The sequence below is a fragment of the Diadema antillarum genome, unplaced genomic scaffold (genome assembly GCF_040938485.1).
Source record: "Diadema antillarum isolate AM-2024a unplaced genomic scaffold, OU_Dant_1.0 scf00000225, whole genome shotgun sequence".
In the NCBI taxonomy this organism is placed as follows: domain Eukaryota; kingdom Metazoa; phylum Echinodermata; class Echinoidea; order Diadematoida; family Diadematidae; genus Diadema; species Diadema antillarum.
The window spans coordinates 612035-638265 of NW_027271114.1; the positions used below are offsets into that span (position 1 = coordinate 612035).

General features: G+C 36.5%; 1 protein-coding gene across 2 annotated transcripts in view; it reads right to left on the reverse strand.

Moving 5' to 3' along the window:
• Positions 1 to 260: 260 nt before the first annotated feature.
• The window catches only part of LOC139724647 (sodium/potassium-transporting ATPase subunit beta-1-interacting protein 3-like), a 51229-nt gene continuing 25258 nt past the window's right edge, over positions 261 to 26231 (reverse strand). The window contains exons 4-7 of one of the 2 annotated variants that reach the window (XM_071635776.1): positions 15345 to 15542; positions 13312 to 13372; positions 6732 to 6825; positions 261 to 619 (exon numbers count right to left, since the gene is read on the reverse strand). In XM_071635776.1, the coding sequence (XP_071491877.1) occupies positions 601 to 619; positions 6732 to 6825; positions 13312 to 13372; positions 15345 to 15542 (372 nt within the window). In that variant the 3' untranslated portion in view covers positions 261 to 600. The remainder of the gene's footprint in view (positions 620 to 6731; positions 6826 to 13311; positions 13373 to 15344; positions 15543 to 26231) is intronic. The other variant, XM_071635777.1, reaches the window with a different exon arrangement.

The window sequence follows — 26231 nt, forward strand, 5'->3', positions numbered from 1 at the left end:
AACAGCAATTTCTTAAGAATGGAGAAATTTCAAATCATATTAAAGCTGTAATTCAAGTCGAGAAAACCGGAAGTACACGTAGAATGCAGTCGGTTGTGTGTGTAAATCGCATTAGTCACGTATCACGCGCGTACGAACGGAAGTGACTTTGCTACCGGACTATCCCATAATGCACCGTAAATGACGCTTAAATCAACATCCGGGTACTTTTTACGTCATTGGCGACAGCGAGAATTCATGCATGACTGCTTGTCATCTGTCTTTCCTCCTTCCTCATATAACTTTCCATACAGATTAATATAATACATACACACATTCAGAGAGAATGTGAACATACATCAAACTGTCTCTTACTGCAGTTGGCAAAAATAATCTTGATGCATGGTTGACCTTGTAAGTTCAAGAATAGGTTCACATGATTTCATTTCATTTTCTGCAGACGTGAAGAGCGCCCTCTATTCTCATATTCCAGATGGCAAGGGTCTCATGAGTCTTTGTTGGTAATAGCAAAGAAGCTTTGATGGGATTCAAAATGGCTGTCAACCACGTCCCGGCAGACCCCACCTGACCAATAGGAAGCCTCATCGCAGGCGGAGCTTGTCAGCGGATCCCCCTGTGCCTATAGGGGTCAAAGGTTAAAGATTCATCAGAGGTCAAGGGTTAGACAGACACAAGCAGTAATGATAATTCAGTTCTGATCACATTGCACATGTAGACACATACTGGTAAACTTGCACAAAGGAGATGAATTTCTGTTTACTTCAGCTGAGGCCGCTGCCATGTAAACTGTAAAGCTTCTATTTGGGTTTAATGTAACCCTATCATTTTGTACCTGACACTGTTAACCCATTGAGGACAGACTGATTCTGCTACAACACACATTTCCCATAGACCCCTGCCCGAGTATACTCGGGACTCGTCCTCAACGGGTTAACTTCTAAATTAAAGGTATCACCTATTGCGCAAAATCCCTTTTAATTATCAACAGATTTGTCTCCAAATATAACAAAATAGTATTCAAACTGCATTATACATTGGACATGTATGTGACCATAAATTACAAAATGCATTGTGAGGGTGCACAGGTCATATTCCTACAAAATTGCCTAAAAGTGAAACACACACTTTCAATACGATACTTGGGACTACTCTTCAATGATTTAATACTAGTAATCAATCTGCCAGGTTTAGAGTCAGTTTTATTATAACACCATGGCATTCACTTTGGCATTTAATGTCCCTGTTTTGTTCCACATGGGAGAAAAGAGGGATTCTGTGGGCTTTGAGTTATCTCTTTAAAACTTTGAGGACTTTTCTCTTTTTGTCTTTGTTTTTTAGTGATTTTGGTGAGTTTTCCATCATTTCTAATATTCCTGTGAATGACTCTCTTCATTCATACCATGACTAACACTAACTCATGATAATTGAATTCATTTAATTTCCACCACTTAAAAAAAAAATGAATTCACAAAGTTTGCCTTAACAAAAAAAAAAAGAAATCTAATCTGGTAACATTCTACTGTTTACTTTTTAAAACAAATTGTCATATATTATGTAAAACAAAGGATGGAAGTAGCAATCCCACGCATTTTATTTATCTGTCATTATTATTCCTTTTCTTATTTTTATGGGCTTTGTGATGAAGGATGAAACATGTCAATATCCTGTACACAGTGATGGTCTGACCAGCCCTGGAGTAATCCAATCATATCATCTCATTTGATTTGATTTGATTTGATTTGATTTGATTGCACACAACAACTGAAAGGTTCATTTTAATGTAGTGTATTAAAGGTTCATTTTAATGGTTCATTTTAATGTAGTGTATTGATAACCACAGGCATGATAAACATACAATGTACATGTGTATGAGAGTCTCTGTACTTTGACTTTGTTTGAAATACACAAATTTGTTAAGTTAAACTGTATGAGTGTGTTATCTCAGGTCGGGTGCCCTGGTGCCCTGATTTCTGCTCTCATTTGGAGAGGATTTTACCGACTTTTTTCAGGTTTCTGTGTCATCAGTATATTGTAAATCAGCTAATTTCAATCCCTGGAAGATGCAGGACATGTCTAAAGGAAGATTATGATTGATTTTACCTGATAATTGTGATTTTTTTTTTGCTGTTTTTCTTATCATGATTGCTCTTGGTTGCCATAAAACACAGAATATTGATTGATATTCAGTTTTGTTTGCAACCCAGTTATATCTTTGTCTGTGGGTTTCAGATTTTTTGTGTAAGACATATATAACATGAACTGATTAGTAATTTTATAGTTTTTTTTTTTCTGGGGGGATGTTTATGCCTTAAATCATGCCTTGCATTATTTGATATTACTGTATTTATGACTTTTGGCGTGTGATATATAATGTATATTGCACAGTGGTGTATGTAATACCACACAAGGGAATTTTAAAGAAAGTGCTGGGTTATGTAGTCTCAGGGTAATGATGAAGTTAAAGTTTTGAAATTATTGTTATATTTACAGTGTATTGAAGATGGTTTGGGGATGTTGATGATACTTGCTGGCTTCATACACTGCAGTGCAGTTAGAGGGGATATTTGTTGTTGAGATGTACTCTGATAACATTTTTTTTGTATACTGGATTTTTTTTTCTTTTCTTTTTACGGGGGGGGGGGGGGGGGGGTGGAAGGAATACCCATTTGCCACAATGATATTTTTTGCTTGTATGAAGAAAAAATCCCTTGGTGTACACGCTTAATTCAAAATTGTATTATTTCTTTTCTTTTATGTTCAACCACTCCCTGATGTGCTTCCTTAAGTTGGTTGGAGAGGCCCAAGGGTCATAGTGATTTTGATTGCTTTTTTCCAACCCGGCTCCTTCGGGAAGCTCAACAGGGAAAGCCTGACACTTTGTTTTCTTGTGTTTTGTTTGTTTATTCTGTTTCTCTGTTATCACTTGTATTGTTTTGCAAATGCCGAATAAATAATAATAATAATAATAATTTGATTTCAATTTCTTTAATTGACAAATTGCTGGTTAACCATCGAGGACAAGCCCCGAGTATACTCGGGAAAGCGTCAATGGGAAATGCGTGTTGTAGCAAAATCAGCCCGCCTTCAACAGGTTAAAAACGTAACATGCTGATCTAATGGCATACAGAGAACAGTGAAATGACTGAACTATTAAAAGATTAATTTGCAATCTACCACAAGTCCATTGGCAGAATACTTGCGACCAATTATCCATAATCCATAATTCATTACAGCCACGTACAGGAGCGATGCTGTACCAGCCGATGATAAATTGCTTTATAATCATCCTACCATTCAATAGACTGCTATCGCAGGAATTTTTCTCTCAACAAACATCCATCACAGCTAAGAAAAGGCAGGCAACTATAACAAAAACAATGTGCCAACCAATAATAATTTGCTTTTCAATTAGCTAACAGGATATATTGATATATATAGTTCGCCATCTCCACATCAAACTGAAATGACAAACATAAAGTCAAATCATATTAGCTTGTTTCTATGGAGCACGGCAAAATGCCATCCCTGCGTACGAAACAAATCCATTTTACAAACTGTCCTGCATTAGCATGATGCCTGCGGTATACTAATCGCTTCATCTCACCTCGCATCGCTGGCGGTTGGTATAATATGATTGATGCAGGAATATCGCCATGGCAACGCATTCACATGCATTCACATCACACGCGGGAAGCGGCACAGCAAAGCCCAGTGAAAGGTAAGATGTCAGGTGGGTGTGGTGCATGCATTAAAGATACACCAACAGGTAGGTAGGCAGGAGGAATGAGAAAGATGGAGATACAGAAACACAGACAGACAAACAGGTACATAGAGATTAAAAAACAACAAATAGAAAATAACAGACAAAGTAAACAAAGGGACAGAGAGATAGGGAGAGAAAGATAGAGAAAGAAACAGAGAGAAAGAGAGAGAGACAGAATAGGGCAAGAGTAAAGTTGGACAAAGAAACGAGAGAAAAATAACATTAAGCCATGCAAAAATAATATATACTACATTGGGCATAAAACAGCACATCAAATTATAAAGTATAAAAGGCAGTATCAACTTAGGGGGAAAAAAAACCCTGTCCAAATAGCATATAGCATGCATGTATGTATGCAAACAATGACAATCTGCTTTTGCATCATAGGAGTTTGCATGCATCAAAACTAGCACTGTGACAGCTTTTCAACATATCTCACAATCATGCATGATCAAGATGCTTAGTGCAGTAAAGCTTTTCAAACAGGAAATTTGTGATATGTAATAGTCACAATTGCACAAAAGTGAAAAATTCCAAAATTCAGAAATGATACTGAAGAAAGAGAGAAGGCAAACCAAACATAACTAGAATCATAGAAGAATACAGCAAAAAAATAAGTATACAAATTAGGGGGGGGGGGGGGGTATCGCTAATGCGAAAAGCTGTCACCGCGACATTTCATGACTTTTTTCTTTTGAGTCTCCCGCATCTTTTGACACCAAATTTGCAACGCCCGGGCGCGCGGTTCTGAAGTTGCGCATAAATATGTACGTGCATGTCAGACCAAAAATTGCTCAAAAACGTGAATTCGTGTACAATTTCAATGCAAACAGTGCTTACAAGCAAATTTCATAAAAGCATGATTATTTTGAGGTTTTATCGCTTAAAATCAATTAATAACATATTTTCTTGTTTGGAACAATGTCGCGGACAAGTTTCATCGAAAAAACAATGAAAAACATAAAGTCAAAAAACAACGAAATACATAAGAAATTCAAAAAACAATAAAATACTTAAGAAATTTTTTCTGATGACACAATTTTTTTCTCTTATATTTACTCAGGACACTAAAGAGAATATTTACACGAAAAATGTGCCCATTTTGAGCTTTATTTAGTGATTTATACCAAATTGTCTGATTTCATGCATTATCACGCATAAATTAGCATAATTTAGCATGAATGATAATTTTTTTTACAATTTAACTTCATGGTACTTTAGATTACATCATAGGCAATGTGTGTGCCAATTTTCGTTGCGATCGCACGGGCAACGACCGAGATCTGGAGGGGGGGCCTGGGAGGCCCCCCCGCTCTATGATCTACCTAAATAGCCCGGCCTAGTTAGGGTTAAGAATCAACATCTAGTGATTTTCACCAGGAAGTAATGAAATATAAACTATTCTTGATCTTAAATACTGATGCAAACAGAAACATTGTGTATATGTCTTTTAGGTCTCCTCTTATAAGCAATGATCCAACACTAATCCCATTCATGTTTGAAGCATTCCAGGGGCTGCAGAATATAACTTTAATATTTTGTGTAAATGTATGTGTATTTATAGTATACGTGTGTGTATATATTGGGTGGGTGGGTGGGTGGGGGGGGGGGTGCTTTGGCTGAGGGGTGTCAGGAGCAGTGTTCATTATTGGGTCAAGGGGTAATCCTTCTTCCCTCTCCCCCTTCACTTCAATGGGGAAGATCTTTAGAGTTAGGGATTTTCTAGTGCGTATATATATATATATATATATATATATATATATATATATCAATTTTTTATTTTTATTTTTTATTTTTTTTTTTTTGGGGGGGGGAGGGGTTCAACTATTTTCCACACTTGTTTATTTTTCAACCATCTCAATTACTACCTCTCTGTCTTACATCAAGATTTCTTGCCTGTGTAGCTTGTCAACGTCTAGCATATTTTGTTGTTTTTCCAACTCTGACGAAATTGACAATTCTATTATGGGACAGAATAGCAGCACAAATCTTTGAAGTAAGGCTTTACAGAATTACTCCAAACACCATTTGATAATTCTCACATGGCAATGTGCTGTAAGGCTGAAAGCATTAGGGCTGATTAATTACGTAAAAAAAAAAAAAAAAAAACACACCATGGTCGGCATTATGTTAATGTGCAGTGCATGCATGTGATCTACAAGGTATCTGGAATGTAGCTTCAGTATAGTGACATTGATGCATGGCTTGGAAAAGTGGACCTGCCAAAGAATGAAGAATATTTTCCAGGGGCACTGTGCACGGTAGATGATTATCTAAAAATGGAGATTGACAAAGCTGACAACATGCAAGAATAATGAGAATGGATTGGTGGAAAGGGGGGGGGGGGAATGAAGTGGTGGAAGGGGTACTTGTACATCTGATATCAGAGATTCTTTATCATTAGAAATGGGAGATGGGGAGTGTGCGTAGCGCGATGAATACAGCTTGGAGAAAACAGGGGGGGGGGGGGTGTTGGAGTCCTACAGTGTGTAGAAATAGACGTAGTATATATAATGACATGTTTTCACAGGATATAATGCACAATGTAAATGGGAAACATGGTGTGTACATGTATGTGGGTGTTTGTGTAAATTCTGTCAGCTGATGTCTCCATGCTCTGATAGACCACACAATTTGCTGTTGATGTGAAGTTATACACTCATATTTTTCCCCATGCATGGTCATATGAGAGATAAGGAATACCATATCGGCACGGCTGAACTACGGCGTAACTGTCTAAATTCAGAAATGCCACAAGTTCCCACTGTCCACCGATGAAGAGCATGCACACTCACTCGTGCAACAGTAAAACAAGGAATTGTTCGAGTCGCTAAACTACATGTACGACTCCACCGACTTCCACGTACACAGTGACTATAATAGTAAATTCTACAGTGACGAGTTCTGACCACAAGTGACGACTTTTTATCTTCACGACATACCGCTACTGGTCTATCGCTCTACTTACACATAAATCGGTTCCAATTGCATTGTGGTCGGAGGCTTTTGTGCGTGTGAGTTGTAGGCAGTATATGATGAATCAAAGCCACCGATAAAATCAACTATAGAACGGAATGAGAAGAAGAAACAAAATTGTCCAAAAAAATAATGGGAAGAATGTGCAAAATAAACCAAAATCATATCAATATAGAGAAAAGACATCACAAATGCAGTGTTCACAAAGGGGGAGGAAGAAGAAAAAGAATGTAAGTTGAGTATATGGATTTCTATGTTCTATCAGACAAAAAGACATAATATACAGTTGTATCTTTCTACCATACACTCCACTCAAATCTATGAAAATGTACGATAGTAGGCTTAACTTTTTATAGGTATAATATATACACAAAACGAAACAACTTGACTGACATACATTGTACAGTAGACCTCGCCTAAGTCGACATCGCATAAGTCGACAACTCGCTTAAGTCGACACAATAAAAAAGTCCCGATTTTTGCCTTTGTTATTCCTTGAAAATGTCCTCGTCTTAGTCGACATTTATAAGTCGACAACTCGCTTAAGTCGACCTGATTTTTCAGTGCCAACTGAGCTGAAATACGTGTAAATTCCCTCGTCTAAGTCGACATAATTTTTCGCTCAAAATCTTATCGCCATTCTCTGAAAAAGAATTGTTTTCCCGCTCCGATTCGCTGCGTTTCTACTCGGTAATTCGCTAGTGTACGGCGCGGTAGCGTTCGCGCCATGCGTCCATTCAAAGGACATGCACTCATTTACACATGGAGCATGTACCCAAGACGGTTCTTTACCCTTTTCTCCCTCTCGTTTTTCTCAAAACGCACAAATTTTGTACACTTATTGTATGTCCCATTAGGTATTCATTATCCGAACATGAAATAGGTGTTTTTGTAAATCCGAATATTCTAACGTTGATTATTCCGAAGCGGTATTAAAACCAGGGCCCTTTCTAAAAAGATTTATTACAATGCAACTAATAATGCAACTCAAAAAATCAAATGCAGGTGTATCAAATCACACGCAACTTTTGCATTTAAACGCAAGTGCGTTGCTGAAAAGACTTGTGTTTGATAACCATATGAAACTAGAAAATAATTGTTACGAACCTGAAACTCAATTGCGTTTAAACGCAACTCTAAAAATCAAATGCAAGTCCATCAAATCACACGCAACGATGTATTTAAACGCAAGAGCGTTGCACAGAAGACTTGCGGTTTTTGTACGAAACTAGAAACTGCGTTTAAATAAATCTCTAAACATCTACGGAAGTGCGTTATTGTTGAAAAGACTTGCATTACTTTTTTCATTTCGTAAGCAAAATTAGAAATTAAATGCAACTCTGAAAATCAAACGCAAGTCCATCAAATCACATGGCACGCTGAAAAGACTTGCGTTTGATAATCACACGAAACTAGAAAATTGTAGGAAACTTAAACTCAATTGCGTTTAAACGCAACACTAAAAATCAAATGCAAGTCCATCAAATCGCACGGAACGCTGAAAGACTTGCAATTGATAATCATACGAAACTAGGACATTGTAGGGAACTTTTTTTAACTCAATTGCGTTTAAACGCAACTCTAAAAATCAAATGCAAGTCCATCATATCACACGTAACGCTGTATTTAAACGCAAGTGCGTTGCAGAGAAGACTTGCGGTTTTTGTACGAAACTATAAGAAACTGTGTTTAAACGCATCTCTAAACATCTACGGAAGTGTGTTATTGTTTAAAAGACTTGCATCATTTTTTATTTCGTAAACAAAATTACAAATTAAATGCAACTCTAAAAATCAAATGGAAATCCATCAAATCACACGGAACGCTGAAAGACTTGTGTTTGATAATCACACGATACTAAAAAATTGTAGGGAACTTTTTTTTAACTCAATTGCGTTTAAACGCAACTCTAAAAATCAAATGCAAGTCCATCAAAATCACGTAACGCTGTATTCAAACGTATAAGAGCGTTGCAGAGAAGACGCGGTTTTTGTACGAAACTATTAGAAATTGCGTTTAAACACATCTCTAAACATCTACGGAAGTGTGTTATTGTTTAAAAGACTTATCGTAAACAAAATTAAAAATTAAACGCAATTCTGAAAATCAAATACAAGTCCATCAAATCACACGGAACGCTGAAAAGACTTGCGTTTGATAATAACACAAAACTAGAAAATTGTATGAATTTTAAACTCAATTGCGTTTAAACGCAACTCTAAAAATCAAAATAATGCAAGTCCGTCAAATCACAAGCAACGCTCTTTTTAAAACGCAAGAGCGTTGCAGAAAAAACTTGCGATTCTTGTCCGAAACTAGAAACTGCGTTTAAACGCATAAAAATGTACGGAAGTGCGTTATTGTTGAAAAGGCTCGCATTAGTTTTTATTTCGTAACGGAACTTTCGCCGTGACCGAACTTGGTCTGCACTTGCAGGGGAAAGACATCGCAACATTTACACGTTTCAAACTACCGAAACGCATGCTGCTTCACAAAATGTCAATGAAAAAAAAAAGATGATAACGAATTATTGTTAAAGTTCGCTGTGCCGAACTTTTAAATCTCGGTCCAAAGTTAAATTAGTCCGACAATGGTAGAGGTTTGTTTTTACGAAGGTTATAGTAGTCTGAAAGATGTCGTTTTCGGATGAACAAACTTTTTTCTTCTTTTTATTTCAGACAGGCCCGCGCCGTACAGAGCGGTAATGTTGCGAATCGGAGCGCGAGAACAATATTTTCAGAGTATGGCAATACAAATTTAAGCAGAACAAATATGGCGACTTAGGGAAGGAAATCACACATATTTCAATTCAGTCGGCACTGAAAAATAATCTCGACAGAATCATGCGAAATCACACGCATATCTTCCTAGCAACGCACTTGAATTTAAATTGCAAAGTTTAATGCAATCTTGGGGAATTTGCCTTTGATATTTCAAATCAAGTTTAAAACGTTAAGTGTCTAGAAACGGGCCTAGGTTTCCGATCCCGCTCTCTCAAAATCTCTCTAGAAATTTGGGAATTGTGCGTTGTCGTTACTAACCCGCGCAAGATTTATGCATGAACTAAAACATTATTGTTGCTCATGTCAGTAGGCATGTTTTGGCGGCAAAAGGAGTAAGATATGGGTAGCGATCCGCATCGTGATCCAAATCTTACTCTGTACAGGGGAAATTAATTTTCATTTATAAGTCGACAAAATGTCGACTTACGCGTAAGTCGACATTCGCGTAAGTCGACGTGTTTTGCTCAGTCCCAATTATGTCGACTTACGCGAGGTTGACTGTATATGCAAATAATGAATAATACACAGAACACTGTGCCCAAATTGAATACAAATTTCACAGAAGTCAGCTAGGGTTTGTTTTGAAAAACGTTCAATGTATAAATGATAACAAAATTTTAATGGAATAGGCAGCATCAACTGGAAATGGACACTTCTGCCAGCTGCCAGCATTTCTCAACAAACCAACAGCTCTTCAAAAATATGGTGCCTTAAGATGTACAGTAGCACATGAACCTTCATCTCACCACGTCCATGTAGCTTAGCATTTTAAACTTATAACAAGATGAACTGACATTGGTCAAATGTCTTCACTGATTTCATTTGATTCATTTATTGTCCCCTTCTCTACACTGACACTGCACTGTTACAGTGTAGTTTGAGTATCAATCTATCTGAACCATTAAAAATAAACAAACAAAGAAAAAAAAGCAGCAAATGTACTCCTGTGGTTAGGTGCAGTATCATTTTATCATTACAGTTCTTATGATTCATGGATTGTGTTTCTGCACGAAGAGTTGAAAAATAAAGTACTTCATAACAGCCCTTTGTTGATTATACATTGTATAATCATAATACTTGTTTCATGAATTCCTAGAATTTTCAACAGCCTAAACCCATTCCTACATTCATGATACATTTTTAATAGAAGATTAAAGGACAAGTTCACCTTCATAAACATAAGGATTGAGAGAATGTAGCAATATTAGTAGAACACATCATTGAAAGTTTGAGGAAAATCGGACAATCCGTTCAAAAGTTATGAATTTTTGAAGTTTTTGTGCAGTAACCGCTGGATGAGAAGACTACTGCAGTGTGTGAAAAACTTAGATGTCACATGCGTACAACAATATAAGGAAAATATAAAGAGAATTTCACAAAATTTCATCTTATGAAAAAAGTACACATTCCCCCGACTCGTTACCGACAAATGTTATGGGTAATATTATTCCCCCTGCCTTTAGAAAGAGGCAAGTCAAGTGCTCTTTTATTATGTGAAAAAAGTGAAAATATGTTGAATTTTCTTTATATTTTCTTTATACTATTGTACGCATACGACTCACAAGCTGTAGTAGTCTCCTCATCCAGCGGTTCCAAAACAAAAATTTTAAAAATTCATAACTTTTGCATCGATTGTCCAATTTTCCTCAAACTTTCACTGATGTGTTCTACTAATATTGTTGCATTCTCTCAATCGTTATGTTTATGAAGGTGAACTTGTCCTTTAAAGTTTCTGTTTGTCACTTTGTAATTTGCAATTTTGTGTATATCATTTTTCTAACTTGGTAACATTTTCAAACAGTTAAGTCTGTCTGATTTTCTTCCAACAGAAACTGTATGAAGTGAAATTCAGAGGTGCTAAATTAATTTCTGCAGCAAATAAATCCCACAGAACCAAATGAGTTTAAAAAATGGGAAAAATGGTCACGAATTTTGCATCACCATGGAAATGAATTCAATGCCCCAACTGAGTCTGGACACTGATGAGCCAGAACAGAGTGTTATGTCACTGTACAAACTACAGTCAAACCTGTCATAGCGACTACCTGTCTTTAGTGGCCATCTGCCATATAAGGCTATTATAAAAACACAATCCCCCTCTCAGAGAAAAAAAAAAAGCCATGTAAAACGACTTTGTCTTTAGTGGCCACCTGTCTACAATGGGAACTTTTTTCATCCCCTTGGGTGGCCATTATAGACAGGTTTGACTGTACTTTCATTCGGTATTATTTTGACTTCATGTTTGTGTGTGTGTGTGTGTGTGTTTGTCTGTTTTTCTCCTTGGTGCCCTAGTTTTCTCACATTCAAAATCTAAATGGCTTCAAATTTTGTGCAATACCAGAACATAAATATCTATTAAAAGGGAATTATGTCCATTGTATGTTTACAAGCATTTTTCAAGCAACTAACACTCTTTAATCGTTGTATACACTGTACATGTATACAGTCAAACTCCTATGCAATGGAAGTTTGTCTGATCACACTCATAAAGATACATAAAATGTACAAAACACAACTTTCTTTAATAAATTATTGAAAAGTTTGTGCAACCGCAAATTAGTACAAACCACTGAAAATATCAAATGAATGAACATAATTTGAGTAGAATATATGAATATATATTTACAATAAATGTCACTTAGAAAGATGGCAAGATAAAAGCAATTATATGCAAAGCACAACCAATCATATTTCCACTGCACACGAAAACTTCAACTCAGCTCAGATATTGATATCTACATCATAAGTACTGCTCAAACTATTAAAAGCTCATTCAGTATATTATTGTACATTGATAAGAGAAATGTGCTTCTCATTAGACAGGATATGAAAGACAAGCTACAATAATGATCACATCCCACATATGGTGTAGTTAAAAATCTAATAACTGTAAAAGACTGTACAAGTGTTGATCAGCACAGCATGGCAACAACAAGCAAGACTGCAGCATAGCGAGTAAGGTCAAACAATTTCAAAAAGCAAAACATATCTTTCCTCCCCATCACTCATTCTTTGTAGCCTATTATTAGCAAGAAATCATTTTCATATCATATGCATACAGCAGTATATATCTGAAGTATAGTAAAGTATGCAAAACATAGATGTTATACATACATTATGGTGATAACATTTCTCATCAATTGATAATTTTTCCTCACAATTTTTGCAGGCAAAATTCCTCATTACTTTTGTTTTGTTTGTTGGCTTAATTCTATCAAACACACCCATGATTGCCAACTTACTTGTACTTGTAGCTGATCAGTAGCTGATTACTATTCTCTGCATAATATCATTTAAGCTTTCATCCTGTGGCTATTAATGACACTATACCAAAATAGGTTAATCCTACTCGAAATCTAACTTCTGAGAATGAAAAAAAAAACCCACCAAAAAAAGTTTTCTAGTAAAGGCAGCTAGGTGCAGTACATATACGTACACACAGTGTTACAAAGATGAACACAATACCCCTCCTGTTTAACACATTTGTTTGTTTGTTTGTTTGTTTGTTGTTTTTTTTTTGGGGGGGGGCAGATGCACAAGTGATAAGTGAAAGAAAGTTGCAGTGTTTACAGTGTGTATTCAACAAAATATGAAAACAAGATAAAAACTAAACAAAGACTTCCTCCCTCCTTTATGGATCACTAATAATGCATCAAAACAAGATAGACAGCAAACCAAATAAATAAAACAGAGAAGGAAAAAAAAAATCAAAAGTGCATTGTTGCATCATCACGATTCAGAGTCATGCAATGGCCATGTCTCCGCAAGAGGAAGAGTGCCGATACTTACAGCTATCTTCTTCTTCATTGAATTTCCGTAAAATAATTATTGCCCAGATTAGACCTAGAACCTGGAGAGGGAGATAAACCAATACGAGACCAAATAAAAAAAAAAGTAAGGAAACAAAAAAGACAAAGATATCATTTGAAGTGCATTCTCTGACATCTGATGAAAGGGATTAGGCAAATATCAAATTGAAAGAGATTGAAAAAAAAAATATTTGTGAGGATGGAAATTTTAAAATAGGAAACATAAACACAAAAAAAGAGAAAATGCATTTCATTAAGTTTAATATTAAAATTGAACAACTCAGAAGTGACTGTAGATATGCTACTTACAATATACACATGCCTACATCTGTAATACATGTATCTTTTGTTCATATTGTTGTGCTCATTGTGAGTTACGACGCCATGCATACATTGTATACTGTTTAAGTCTTCCATTTAGCCATAATAGCACATCATGCATTTTACCAAAACTTCTGAATGGCTACCGAGAACTTCAACAACAACAAAATCTTTTCCTTCTGAATGGCTTCTCCAAGCTTCTCACACATCACTGATTTATTCTACACGAACAGAATTCATATTTGAATTTCCCTCTTAATTCAATGAATTACGTAGAATGCAGCCCTCACTCATCTTGTTTGCTTTACTAATGGCATCTCAATATTTTTTACCTCGTGATGACACGGACTGTGACAAATGTAACCGTAATAAAATCCCTCTCAAGCTTCCAAACTGCAATTTCCCCATTAATGTGAGCAGAATGCCAAGGCCATCCATAACAACACCAGCCCATTATTACAGCGGGGTGAAATTGAGACCCGCACTAATTAGAGTTAAATACAGGCAGGGCCATTATTTCACCTCACTAATTTTCCCCACGCTTCATGGAAACCATGTGTGGCCGGATGAGGTTGCTACGGTAACAACATTACACTGAGGTTATAAAACATCATCAAAATTAATGTACCCTGAGCTTCCGCTCTGGAAAATGACTACAGTACAGCACTTCTCATGATTCCACAGGTCTGTAAGCATTGTTGAATTCACCCAATTTTGGCTTGCTGTCAAAGCGGACCCTGCCATTACCCATCTTTTACCCCAAAGTCATGAGTGACACAGTTGGTATTAAAATCATCTTGTCAAAGGATGTAAAATGATGTCAAAAGTTAGGTTCACACAGTGTTCCCAATCTTAAAGATTAACTCTAAATTTTGCATAGATCTCGATGACTAACTTTTGCAGTAGATGGTAGAATGTGGATGTACAAGGTACTTGAAAGTTAGCAATTTCTTAAAGATTAGTCAATGATTAGAACCACAAGAACATCTTGGGATTTATACTCTGTCCATGAGCAGGGAGGCTCCCACTAGCAGTCTGGCATTGTGTGGACATGCCAATCAACATACATGTACATTGTAGCTTCCGGTTCAACCTTCAGTGCATGTTGTACACTACTGTATTGTCGCACATTATCAGGTACTTTATCGTTCGCGCTGCGTGTACATGTATGATTTCTTCCGGTTCTGTGGTTTAATCATCGAGTGGGACTCTCCCTGGAAATTTTAAACTTACAGATTTGGTGTCGTGCGGATGCAAATCATAGTCTAAAACTACAGGTAAAAGCTAATCATTTAAATAATTTAAGACTACGAGTGAATCGTTAAGATAAAAAGCCTTGTGTGAACCCAACTACAGCTGTACAAGAAGGATGTAAGATCACAAGTACAGTTGTACTATAGCAGAGCCATATCAACTGCAACTTGTATAAAAGCAGCACTCCCATCAAGATGGCGGCTTTGGGAAACTTTTGTTGTTGTTGATATTTTGGGAGAAAAAAGGGAAAGATAAAAGAGAGAGAGAGAGAGAGAGAGAGAGAGTTCAAAAAGTTTAAGCATGCTATTCTTGAGAACCCTTCACTTCTCATCCCTTTTCTGAAAGTCCACCCTCTACGCGACCTCCAGTTAAAACTCCACAGGAGATGTTCGGGTGGTCTATTCATCCAAGATCCAAGAGAGAGAGATAACAACTTACACAGAGAACGCACTGGACCGCTGCATGCAAGACCTCCACGTACTGGTAGTCCAGCACGCATCCTTCCACCTCCAGTCGTTGGGTGTGGCTGCCCGACGAAGGCACCGTGGTGATATTGTACGTGATGGAGCAGTTGAAGCCGTGCTCTCGCCACCAGCTCTCCTTACCGGTATTGAAGTTGAGTATGTACAGATGCTCCTGCGGGACAAAGTCATAAAATACGTACGGTATGAAAATGATTTCGCGCATTGCTGATGACACCTCCGCGGAGTTCGGAATGCAAAAGATGCTCTAACGAGAAGGGAGAATGGAAATGTCTGGATGAATTGCCCTGAATGATTTCACCTCAAGATGACTTCTGAAGAACTTTGGAAATTCAGGGAATTCTTCAATAATACAACCTTAACCATATGCTCACTAGTGGCAAGAGCACAATGTATTATTAATAATATACATTTTTGTAATGGAAAGCATGCTTTACTGTAACCTATTGCAACATGTGACAGACAGGTACATTGTATGTACAGCATACAGTACTGTGTAAAGTGCATTTCCACGTTGATGTCAGCATTATGCAAGTTTCACCCCTAAATAATGTCAGCATTTTGTTTTAAAATCTGTTTCCAACTTGCATCCGCTAACACTCTGTAAATGACAGCAAGCTTTGGTTACATCATTTGTGTTGCTCACTTGTACATGAACAGCCCATTACCCAAGAAGCTTGAATGCATGAAAATGGCATTGAATGCAAAGAATCAAAAAGTGTATGTTATACACTGTATTTTCATAATTCACAAACAGTTGGTAAATTGACACAAAGCAGAATACTGTAAGAATTGATCCCAAAAAAATAATCATTTCTGGGAAAAATAAGAAGATGCCTGTAGCATTCAAAACAGGACAAGTTGGGAAAGACTTTGATTCTTTACCAGAAGCCTTTGCAGGCATTAGAAATTTGTAGAAAAAGCCCGGACTGAAGTGAAAAAAAAAAGGGGGCTGATGCTTACAACACCTCATGCATTTTCCTTAATACATGCTATGGTGCTGATGTACACACTGAAGGACAGTCACAAGTAAACAGTGCACCATCAATAACATCAGAGCTATCTATAGCCAGCTCACATCACATGTACTGTAGAGTAATCACTTTCAAAGGCACAATGCAAAACAAGATCTCTCCAGTACTAAAGGTATACATGATCAACCAAGCACCCCTTGCTTTGCTAAAGACATTATACACCCTCGCTTTGCTATTAAAAGACATTATACACCCTCATGCATATTATACTCACAGACTTTAATTACATGCAAATTTAACAAGAGGCATAAAAGAGAGAACTCTACAGAAAAAGAAGCCCCGAAGAAAACAAATTGGACGTTGGCCGCTGAACTCACACACCCGGGATGGCTGATGGAAGGACCGGAGATTTATTTATGGATGCGGGCATGGTTTCCTCATCATAAAGAGGTACCAGGGAGGGTGATGCATGGAACATTGGACAATTTACAGCAGGAGGGAATTTCCAATGTCTTCCATCACCAGGGAAGATGCAGGAGAACGGAGGGCAGGAATCGGGGAGAAGTGGGATGGAAACTTCTTGGGCCCCTAACCATGCATTTTGTCCTTTAATACAGGGATGGTATACATACTTGTACGATGTAGTTTTGGTTGAAATGGGGTTCAGGTTTTAAATTTTGTTAGATAATTAGAATCCACACATATGAAATATCAAAAAGCATACAATTATATTGTAAAGAGGAATTCACATTTATTTGATGAAAATTTATTTTGAAATGACTGAGATATTAAAAAAAAGTAAAATTAAAGTGGTCCTAATACATGTTGTAAGGGACGCGGCCAAAATTATTTCAGTCGGGAAGCTGCAGCGCGCTGCAGGAAGCTGTTCAAAGACGATACGCGCTTATTTACATGTTGACGATACGCGCTTATTTACATGTTGGACCTCTTTGTTTTTTGGATGTAGTACTCAATCCATCTAAACCAAAACAATACCATCCCTTCAAATAGACAAGATAAGATAAAGATTGATATGAAGGATAATTATATTACAGTAGGTTAAAGGGTACCTTGGGTATAGAATGCTTTTCTTTTCTTTCCTTTTTTTTTCTGGGGGATGCTTTGGATTTGATGTCAAAAGTTCTCAAGTCTTAATGCTTACCATTGAAATACAGAGGTGGAAAGACCTTAATGAAATGAAGGGAAAACTGCATTCATGACTTCATACATGTACCTTCATGCAATTTTGCTCCCTTATAGTTATAGGATGAAATAAAGTCTTTGGGAAAATATGACAAACACTATACACTATATCAGAATATACATCGTACATGTATAGATACTGAAAATTCCCATAAACATTTGTACCTCTAGCTCCCATTCATCTAAAATTGACACAATAAAAGCTTGGTTTGCAACAAAACAGAACATGTGAAAAGGAGAGAAAAAAAAAGAATAAAAGAGGGGTAGAGTGGATAAAAAGACACAAGTGAAGAATTCATTCACACACTTGTACAATTTCTCACTTTGAAATGAGAAAGCACAGTGACTCGCCGGGAAAGAAAATCCTCAGGTACAAATGTACAAGTGTCATAAGATATCCATGATAAAACTTTTATTAACATACCACTACGATGAGACTGGTAACTGAGCACCCACTCCTAGCTGCCTTTAGAGTAAATTTCTTGAAATCTTACTTCAACAAATCTCCTGCCAATGATCTGTTGAAATATTGATTTAATGCTAAAGTACAATGTGTAGCCTAGAGTTGGTAGGCCTAATTCTAACCCTTCAATATATTTTTAAAAACTCACACAGAGTTCATGCACCTTTACAGACATCAACTGAATAGCAGTAAATATAGACTTCCACTTTTATGACTACTCTTCCACTATAAAACCTAATCATTCTCAAAACTACCTAATAATATTTATTGATTCAGCCAGTGCTGTGATGAATGGCTCAACAGAGTAATGATTTTGTACACTAGTGCTGAAAGCCAAAGCACAATGTTGATAAAATGTGCTATTTAAAAGCAAACTTTAAATTTCCTTTCCCTTTTGTTTCAGAAGATATTTGGCCTACTACAGATTGAATTGCTGTCTCCAAGTTAACTGTGGTTTGTATGAAATACAAACACAGTTGTTTTTGTTGTTGTTGTTGTTTTAAACAATACACGCTAAAAGCTGTAGTATGTAATTTGTGTTGGATACAAATTCATATCAAAGCAACATCAAATGCTGTGAGACAATCATGTACAGCAGAGTTCAAACAAAATCGACTGGACTCTTCTGCACATTGACAAAGTGCAATTATACAAATTATTCATTCTCATGCTTCATTCATACAGCTGTATGAAGTGTGTCAAACGTTTGGACTTGTCAAAATGTATAACTTACAGCTCTAGCGCCTACAACTTGTACAACTGAACGTGTAGGAAAAGCATACAAAGTAAATTGCATTCCAGCTATTGTATGCCAGATGCATGATCACCAGACCTGCTATACTGTTTACATCTTTCATGCACTGTCACTCAAATGCATGAATCTTTGATGGAACCATCAAATGACTGTAATAAGAGGAGACAAAATGTACAATGCACTCACTGTACACCTACTGTAAAGGGTCGTCAATGACATTTGAATCAATCATCTACCATAAAACAGTGTGTGTGTGTGTGTGTGTGCCTGGCACTCATCCTACAGTATGATGCCAATGAAGACCCATGTCTTATTTTAAAAGGGACCCATGTCTTCAGGGAAAACTCCTCTCCTTTATATTATTTGAACAGGCTCTTAAAGGGGAAATCTGCCCCCCCCCCCCAAAAAAAAGAAAAAAAGAAAAAAAAAGTACATATACTTTGAAATTAAAGAGAGAAGAAAATTCCCTACAGAACGTTGGAAAAACTACGAAAGCCGGATAAGAAGTAAAGGAAGATAATGACATTTTGAAAAATATCACAAATGTGTATTTCCTGGCCAGTCCTTATAAATATTCAAATGAGTGAATCATTTGCATGTATTGTACTTGCCAGTATACAGCTGTACTACATTAATATGTAATGCTTTTAATATTAAACACAGTCTAAGATGCAAGGTGATTTTGCCATTACCTCACAAATGCCTTCCACAAACCTACACACAAACCTTCACTGAATTTGACTTTATTGTGAAAACACCAAAGCCTTGCTTATCATGTACAAAATGTAGTTACAAATGTCAGCTACCAATGACTTTTAAAGGGGCATGGCTGTATAATTAAAAAAAAGAATCATAACAATTTCATTTCAATTCAATATATCAACCAATAGCATAGCTCTTATTAGTTTTGACTATATGTCTGCTTGATGAGGATTTTTTTTCTTCACTTTTCATGAAGCTATTACTAATATTCTACATTTCATAATTTTCTCACTTTTTGAACTTGTTTCAAACCAGTCTGAGTTTCATGAAATAGTCATACAGCTCTCTCCAACTATGTATGTTATACTCTTTTCAACTTGAAAATATGGGGACAGTGTTCCTTTATGCCAATGACGCACACTGTACACCACTGGTACTGTATCATACGTTATGACCCTGGTTTATACAGGGTGTCGATAATGAAGCAATTCATCCGGTTATAGTGTCTGCCAATATTGACAAGGCTGTGGCTCATAGGGTCTACAATGTAGTACACTATGCAATGATGATAATACATAAAGGCAGCTTTATGAAACTGTCATTATGAAGCTATGTGACTCATCGAGGAATACATGGTTAAATGCTTTTTTATATTTTGTTGCTTTTTTTTGGGGGGGGGGGGTTAACTTGGGTAGGAGTGGAGGACCCAAGTGCATATTAATAATCCATACACTGCATTGCGGCAAGGAGCAGGAGGGTGTGTACCACTTCCCCTGTGAGAAATATTGAACATTGATTTGAAGTATGCCTTTAAAGAGGGATGCTACACACTTATACCACTGCTGTTGTTTCCTTTAAACGACAATTATTAAAGAAGCTGGACTATTTTTTCAAACTGTCCAACACAGCATCCATTCCTTTCCTTCGAAGGAAATGAATCTGAGAGATACAGTACAATGTTTAGCATACAATGTTGTATATTATGTACAAAGATTTAGGTACAGTATTAAACTTGATGTTTTCAGTCGCAAACTACATGTACACGTATAAAAGTACAGTTTAATATCCTATACAGCACCAGTGACTACTACAACTTCCAAAACTTGCAAATGACATGCGATGGGGTAAGGACTTTTCCCCAATTTGCTGCCCATCTGTAATCTTGAAAGTGAAAAGCTGAGATTAATTGTTGTGTGGATTGATCGTGGTCTTATAAACATAAATTACCTCTACCAAGGAGGACATGTTTTTGTCACGTACTGTTGGTTTGTTGGTCTGTTTGCAAAATAGCTCATATAGAGTAAAAAGCTGTGCATGAATTTGAACGAAATGGATATTATGCGTAAAGTTGATAATGACACAAGGAACAGATGATTAACATCGGGTAGTGATCTGCATCACTATCTGGACCCAAGATTTGTCTTTTTTTCTTCTTTTTTGAGGAATCTTTAGAATTGGCAAATAGGGCCAAGAAAAGAGGGAAGTCAAGCTCGGCCGTCAGATGGTAAAACGGTCTATCTCGAAAATTGCTGTTCTGAGAAAAATGACTTTAGAGTTTAGAGGTTTGAGCTTTTTTAGGAGATGGGTATACAGTGTAATGCATTTTTAGCAATGGGACAAGAAGAAGCATATTAAACACTGATAACTGAAGAATTTTGTGCTTATTTGGGGTTTTAATTAAGTAAAATGAGATTTTTGTGCAGATAAACTGTTTAACCACAGCACATGTATACACTCCCGCTACACATCATGAGATGGTAAAATGGTCTATCTTCTAGATAGACCACAAACACTATGTAAACTGGTCTAACTCGAAGATAGACCATTTTACCATCTGACAGCGATAATTTAAAAAATCTCAGTTAAGAAGGTTATATGGTTTACGTAAAAGATAGCTTGTTTTACCTCTAAACGATATTACCGACAATGGGCTATTAAACTCAAGGAAAGGAAAAATAGAAAAAAGTACCAAGATAGCGGAAATTATCTCTAAAATGATACATGATGGGATTTTCTCGATAGCACCATTAGAAAGAGCACCCTCACATGTCCCGGAAAGTGAATTTACCTCAAAAAGTCAAATTTTCGAGTTAGACCATTTTACCATCTGATGGTCGAGCAGCTGCACATGCATGTATTTGAGGTGTGCATATGCTCAAGGTACAGCAAGAAGCTGGATGAGGTAGAGAGACTGGAAAGGAACAATCATTGGGAAATAAAAGCAATTTTCAGCACAAATGTGTAGGCCTACATTCGTATCTAGTGGAAATGAGCTGCTTGACAGAGAGAGGTCTGCACTCTCCACAAGACGTTAGTTTGCTTTTCTAGTTTATTATCCATACATCTCAGAAAAAAAAGAAAGATACAAACTGATAAATGGAAACACACTTCTGCAAATATATTGTAGTGTTACATTTGGCCCATGTTTCAAGTATTGATACAGTCATACAGTGTACGTGCACTAACACTGCCAGCAACAATAATGTAAACCAGCAAATCATGGAGGTAATATCACATGCAAATCCCACATTCCCGGCATATTTGAAATGTTTGGAAGGTTTTGGCTCCATCCCAGGCAAATCCCAGACAAAACTACAAGTCCCCGCTTCTCGGCTTTCATCGAGTCGGAGAGTCACATTTCATCCCAGGAATTCCAGGCAGCCGAGAAAGCAGCTGCTGGTTCTTCAGATGTACATTACACATTCATGTTTGTACTGTACAGGATGGGGTAGAATTTATGCCAGGAAGTTTCTAATATTATACATTCATTGTCCATACTCTTATCAGCACACACACACACACACACACACACACACACACATGGAGACCCCCCCCCAAAAAAAAAAATAAATAAATAAAAAAATAAATAAAAAAATAAAAAAATAAAAAAATAGCTAGAACACTGCAGGATATGCTGCAGTGCAGACATATAATCTCGGTTTATATATTTTCTGTCTTTTTTGGAGTTTCTTAATAATCCCATGGGAGATGTTTGTAATACTTATAGACCATTTCTGTACTATGCATTAGAATTTATGGATACATTGTTTCTCTTCCTACAGCCTGGCAATGAAGCATTTCATTCACCTACTCCCTCCATTAAAGTTTCATCAGCAGAGTAGTTTTTGCTAGACAGGGCAAGCCTCCGGCAATCTTTGTGGTTGTTTAGGAACAAAGCAAGCATAAAATCTGAATACATTTACATTTAATCAGTCTATTTTATAAGACTAGAGAGCTCAAGTCAGGTCTTCAACATATCAAAGATCATACAGAACTTTGTAACATTTTAGAATTGACATTGTTCTAGTAGTAGGCCTATATCATCTCAACTGAAATTAATGTTTCTGCCAATTATGTTTAATTTTAAAGGGGCTGTACAGTACTGGTTGAGGCCTGAGGTGGGGATTCATGTTTTTTACATTTGTAAGTGAGATATTGAGAAACCTCTATGAAATATGAAAGAGCATGTTATTTTAAGAAAGATTCAATGTTTATTTGATGAAAATTGGTTTTCAAATGGCTGAGATATCCAAAAAAAGTGATAATATTTAAAGACTACAAGCCATGCCTTTTATTAGGATCTCTTTGTTTCACCTTGTTTTGGGATATCTCAGCCATTTCAAAACCGATTTTCATCAAATACAATGTAAACTTTTGATACTCCTTAGAATTGCATGCTCTTTGACATCTCATAGAGTGGTTTCTGAATATCTCGCAAAACGTCAAAAGCTAAATCCTCACCTCGACCAGAACTGTACACATCCTTTAATGTTAGTTGTATGCCCATGTGGCTTTTACTATTTTCAGTCTAAAGATATATCGCAATTATCATATTCCGCAACTTTTGACTGATTGTATACAAAATTTGATGAAATGATTAGAGGTCTATGTACAGTAGATGACAATGTATTTCATGAGTATAACCCTAGATGATTCCAATATAGACCTACACTGTACATGTTGTTTTTTTTTTCCTTCTAACCCGTTGACTCTGTCACATAAAAAAGGCCCACAGCAATAAAAAAAAAAAAAAAGGAAGAGAGATCTTACCATTCATTTGTCCAATCATACTTTATCCCTTTATCAAATCTTCCAAAAACATGATTATCTCTTTTTATGAGCATGTTTTGTTTTGTTTTTTTGTTTTTTTAAATTGCAAATCTACAATTGTAGTTGGACTGACAGACATAACAGATATACTTCCCCCACACCCTTGACGTAATATAAACATGAAACGAGACATGAAAACTCGTCACATTGAGGACGAGTTAGGTGATACGCTTGTGGTCATCAGATGACAGTCATCTGTGATCGACAAAGAAAAGAATGTGATATAGGCACCTTGAAGTTATATTGAGCGTACATGCGAAACCGTTTCTGTAACCACTCGGCCACGGGTCATCCACGGAAATGGTAAGACAAAAAAAAGTACAATGTACAAAGTACAACACCTCAGTCGTCGTCATTACATACTATGATCGGTTTGACAAAGTCAACCTGCAAAATTGTGCTGCAGTCGAAGCAATGTGGTCTCCAACACACAAAAAAGAGGGATATGGCGTGTGTGTGTGTGTCTGTGTGTGTGTATAGGTGCGTTTATATTCGTACGTGATTTCTACATGGACGAATATGTAATACAAAATTGAAGAAAAAAAAGTAAAATAGCTAAGTATTTTGTTTCGTGATCTTGTGGGGTTCCAACCCGCAACCTTACGTCTCTGAGACGTCGCCTTTAGCCACTCGGCCATACGTCTCGACGAGAAAATATGGGGAACGTAAACTTATGTATGTGAAAGATACATGAGGAATCGTTTTGTCCACATTCCATTTTCATTTTCAGTTTTAAACTGCAAAATTGTCAATCTGATGAGGAGATTTCAAAGAATAAAATGCATGATTACTGCAGCTTATTGTCTCAGCTACAACATACTAAAGTTTCAGAGGAAATAAAGCAAAATCAGCTGAGATAGAGGTGCTTAAACGTTGTCAAGTCAATGCATGGTTTTAAAAAAAATCACCTCCCATAGACATAACACGTAAACTTGTCCGATTTTGTGTCTCTACTTTTATCACAATTTAAAGTATGATGACGTCATCAAACTAGAAAACATCGATATGGATTTGAAAGACAGTTGTTTAATGTATAATATATTAATCGTACGTTGTCAGTTTGCTATTGACATGACGATCAATCACATGAATATGAGGCAGCTATTAGTACCTGTATGAAATTATTATAGGCATGGTTATCAAATTCCCTTAAAATTTCCTTATTATTGCTTTATTTTTACACACAGTTAAGCTATCTCTTTAAACTCGTCACAGTTTAATGAGAATCATGAACATCATACATTAGTACCATATTCAGTTCCATAGCTGATAGCGTTTGCTAATTAATGAAGATTTATTGTCTAGAATGTGCCATATGGCCAACCTGTATACACACGTGGACACACAAACACAATGCTAAATTTATGTATCAAACCTCTGTAACACAACTTTGAACTAACTGTAGAAAGTATCGCTGCACTTATCATACATACTTTTTATCATTATCTGAAACTCCACAAAAACCACTAATTGACAAATAATCATCAATACAGAAGACTGACTTAAAGGAACAATTCAAATACCTTTTTTTACAATGTATAGCTTCTTACATGTATAAAATCAGCACAAAGTAACCACGACTACATTGTGTTACTGAATTGATATGAACAAATTTCATTTTGTTACAATATACCATGATCAGCTTGAGAAGCCCAGCCTGCAATATTTTGCAGCAGTCGAAGCAATGCAGTCTCCAATGATAAACAAAGGGATACTGTGTGAGTGTGTTCGTATAGGTGTGTTTACATGCGAACGTGACTTCTACATGGACGAAGGTGTAGTACTCCATTGAAGAAAAAAAGTAAAACAAAAAATTATTATTGTCTTTCGTGCTCTTGTGAGGTTCGAACCCGTACGTGTGCAACCTCACGTTTCTGTGACGACACCTCTAACCACTCGGCCATACGTCTCGACGAGAAAATTAGAGGAACGTAAACTTATGTACGTGAAAGATGAATCAGGAATCGTTTCGTCCGCATTCCATTCTCATTTTCAGCTTTAAATTGCAAAATTGTCAACCTGATGAGGAGATTTCAAAGAATAAAATGCATGATTACTGCAGCTTATTGTCACAGCTACAACATACTTAATTTTCAGAGGAAATGAAGCAAAATCATCTGAGATAAAGGTGCTTAAACGTTGTCAAGTCAATGTATGGTTTTTAAAAAAATCACCTCCCATAGACATAACACGTAAACTTGTCCGATTTTGCGTCTTTACCTTTAATCACAATTTAAAGTATGATGACGTCATCAAATTTCAAAACCATGACATGGACTTGAAAGGCAAATGTTCAAAGTAAAACATATCTGAATTTGGGGTGATATTAAGCTTAAACAATAGAGATACGAGTAAATGAATGTCAGAAAGAGTACCTCAAAAAAATTAATTCCACTTTTTTGATTTCAGATGATGATATGATGACGTCATGAGTTTTCCTGGCAATATTGGTACTTGAAACGTTATTTCCAATTCATATGCTTTTGTAATATGCAATAGAAATATAGGGTCAATGGACGATTTAAAGAGCTATGGCGACATAAACAAAAACATGTTTTTTCACTATATTTGCAGAAAGACGCGCGCGCGGAATTTCAACTTTGACGCCAATGCATTCCTTTGTTATAGGTCAAAATC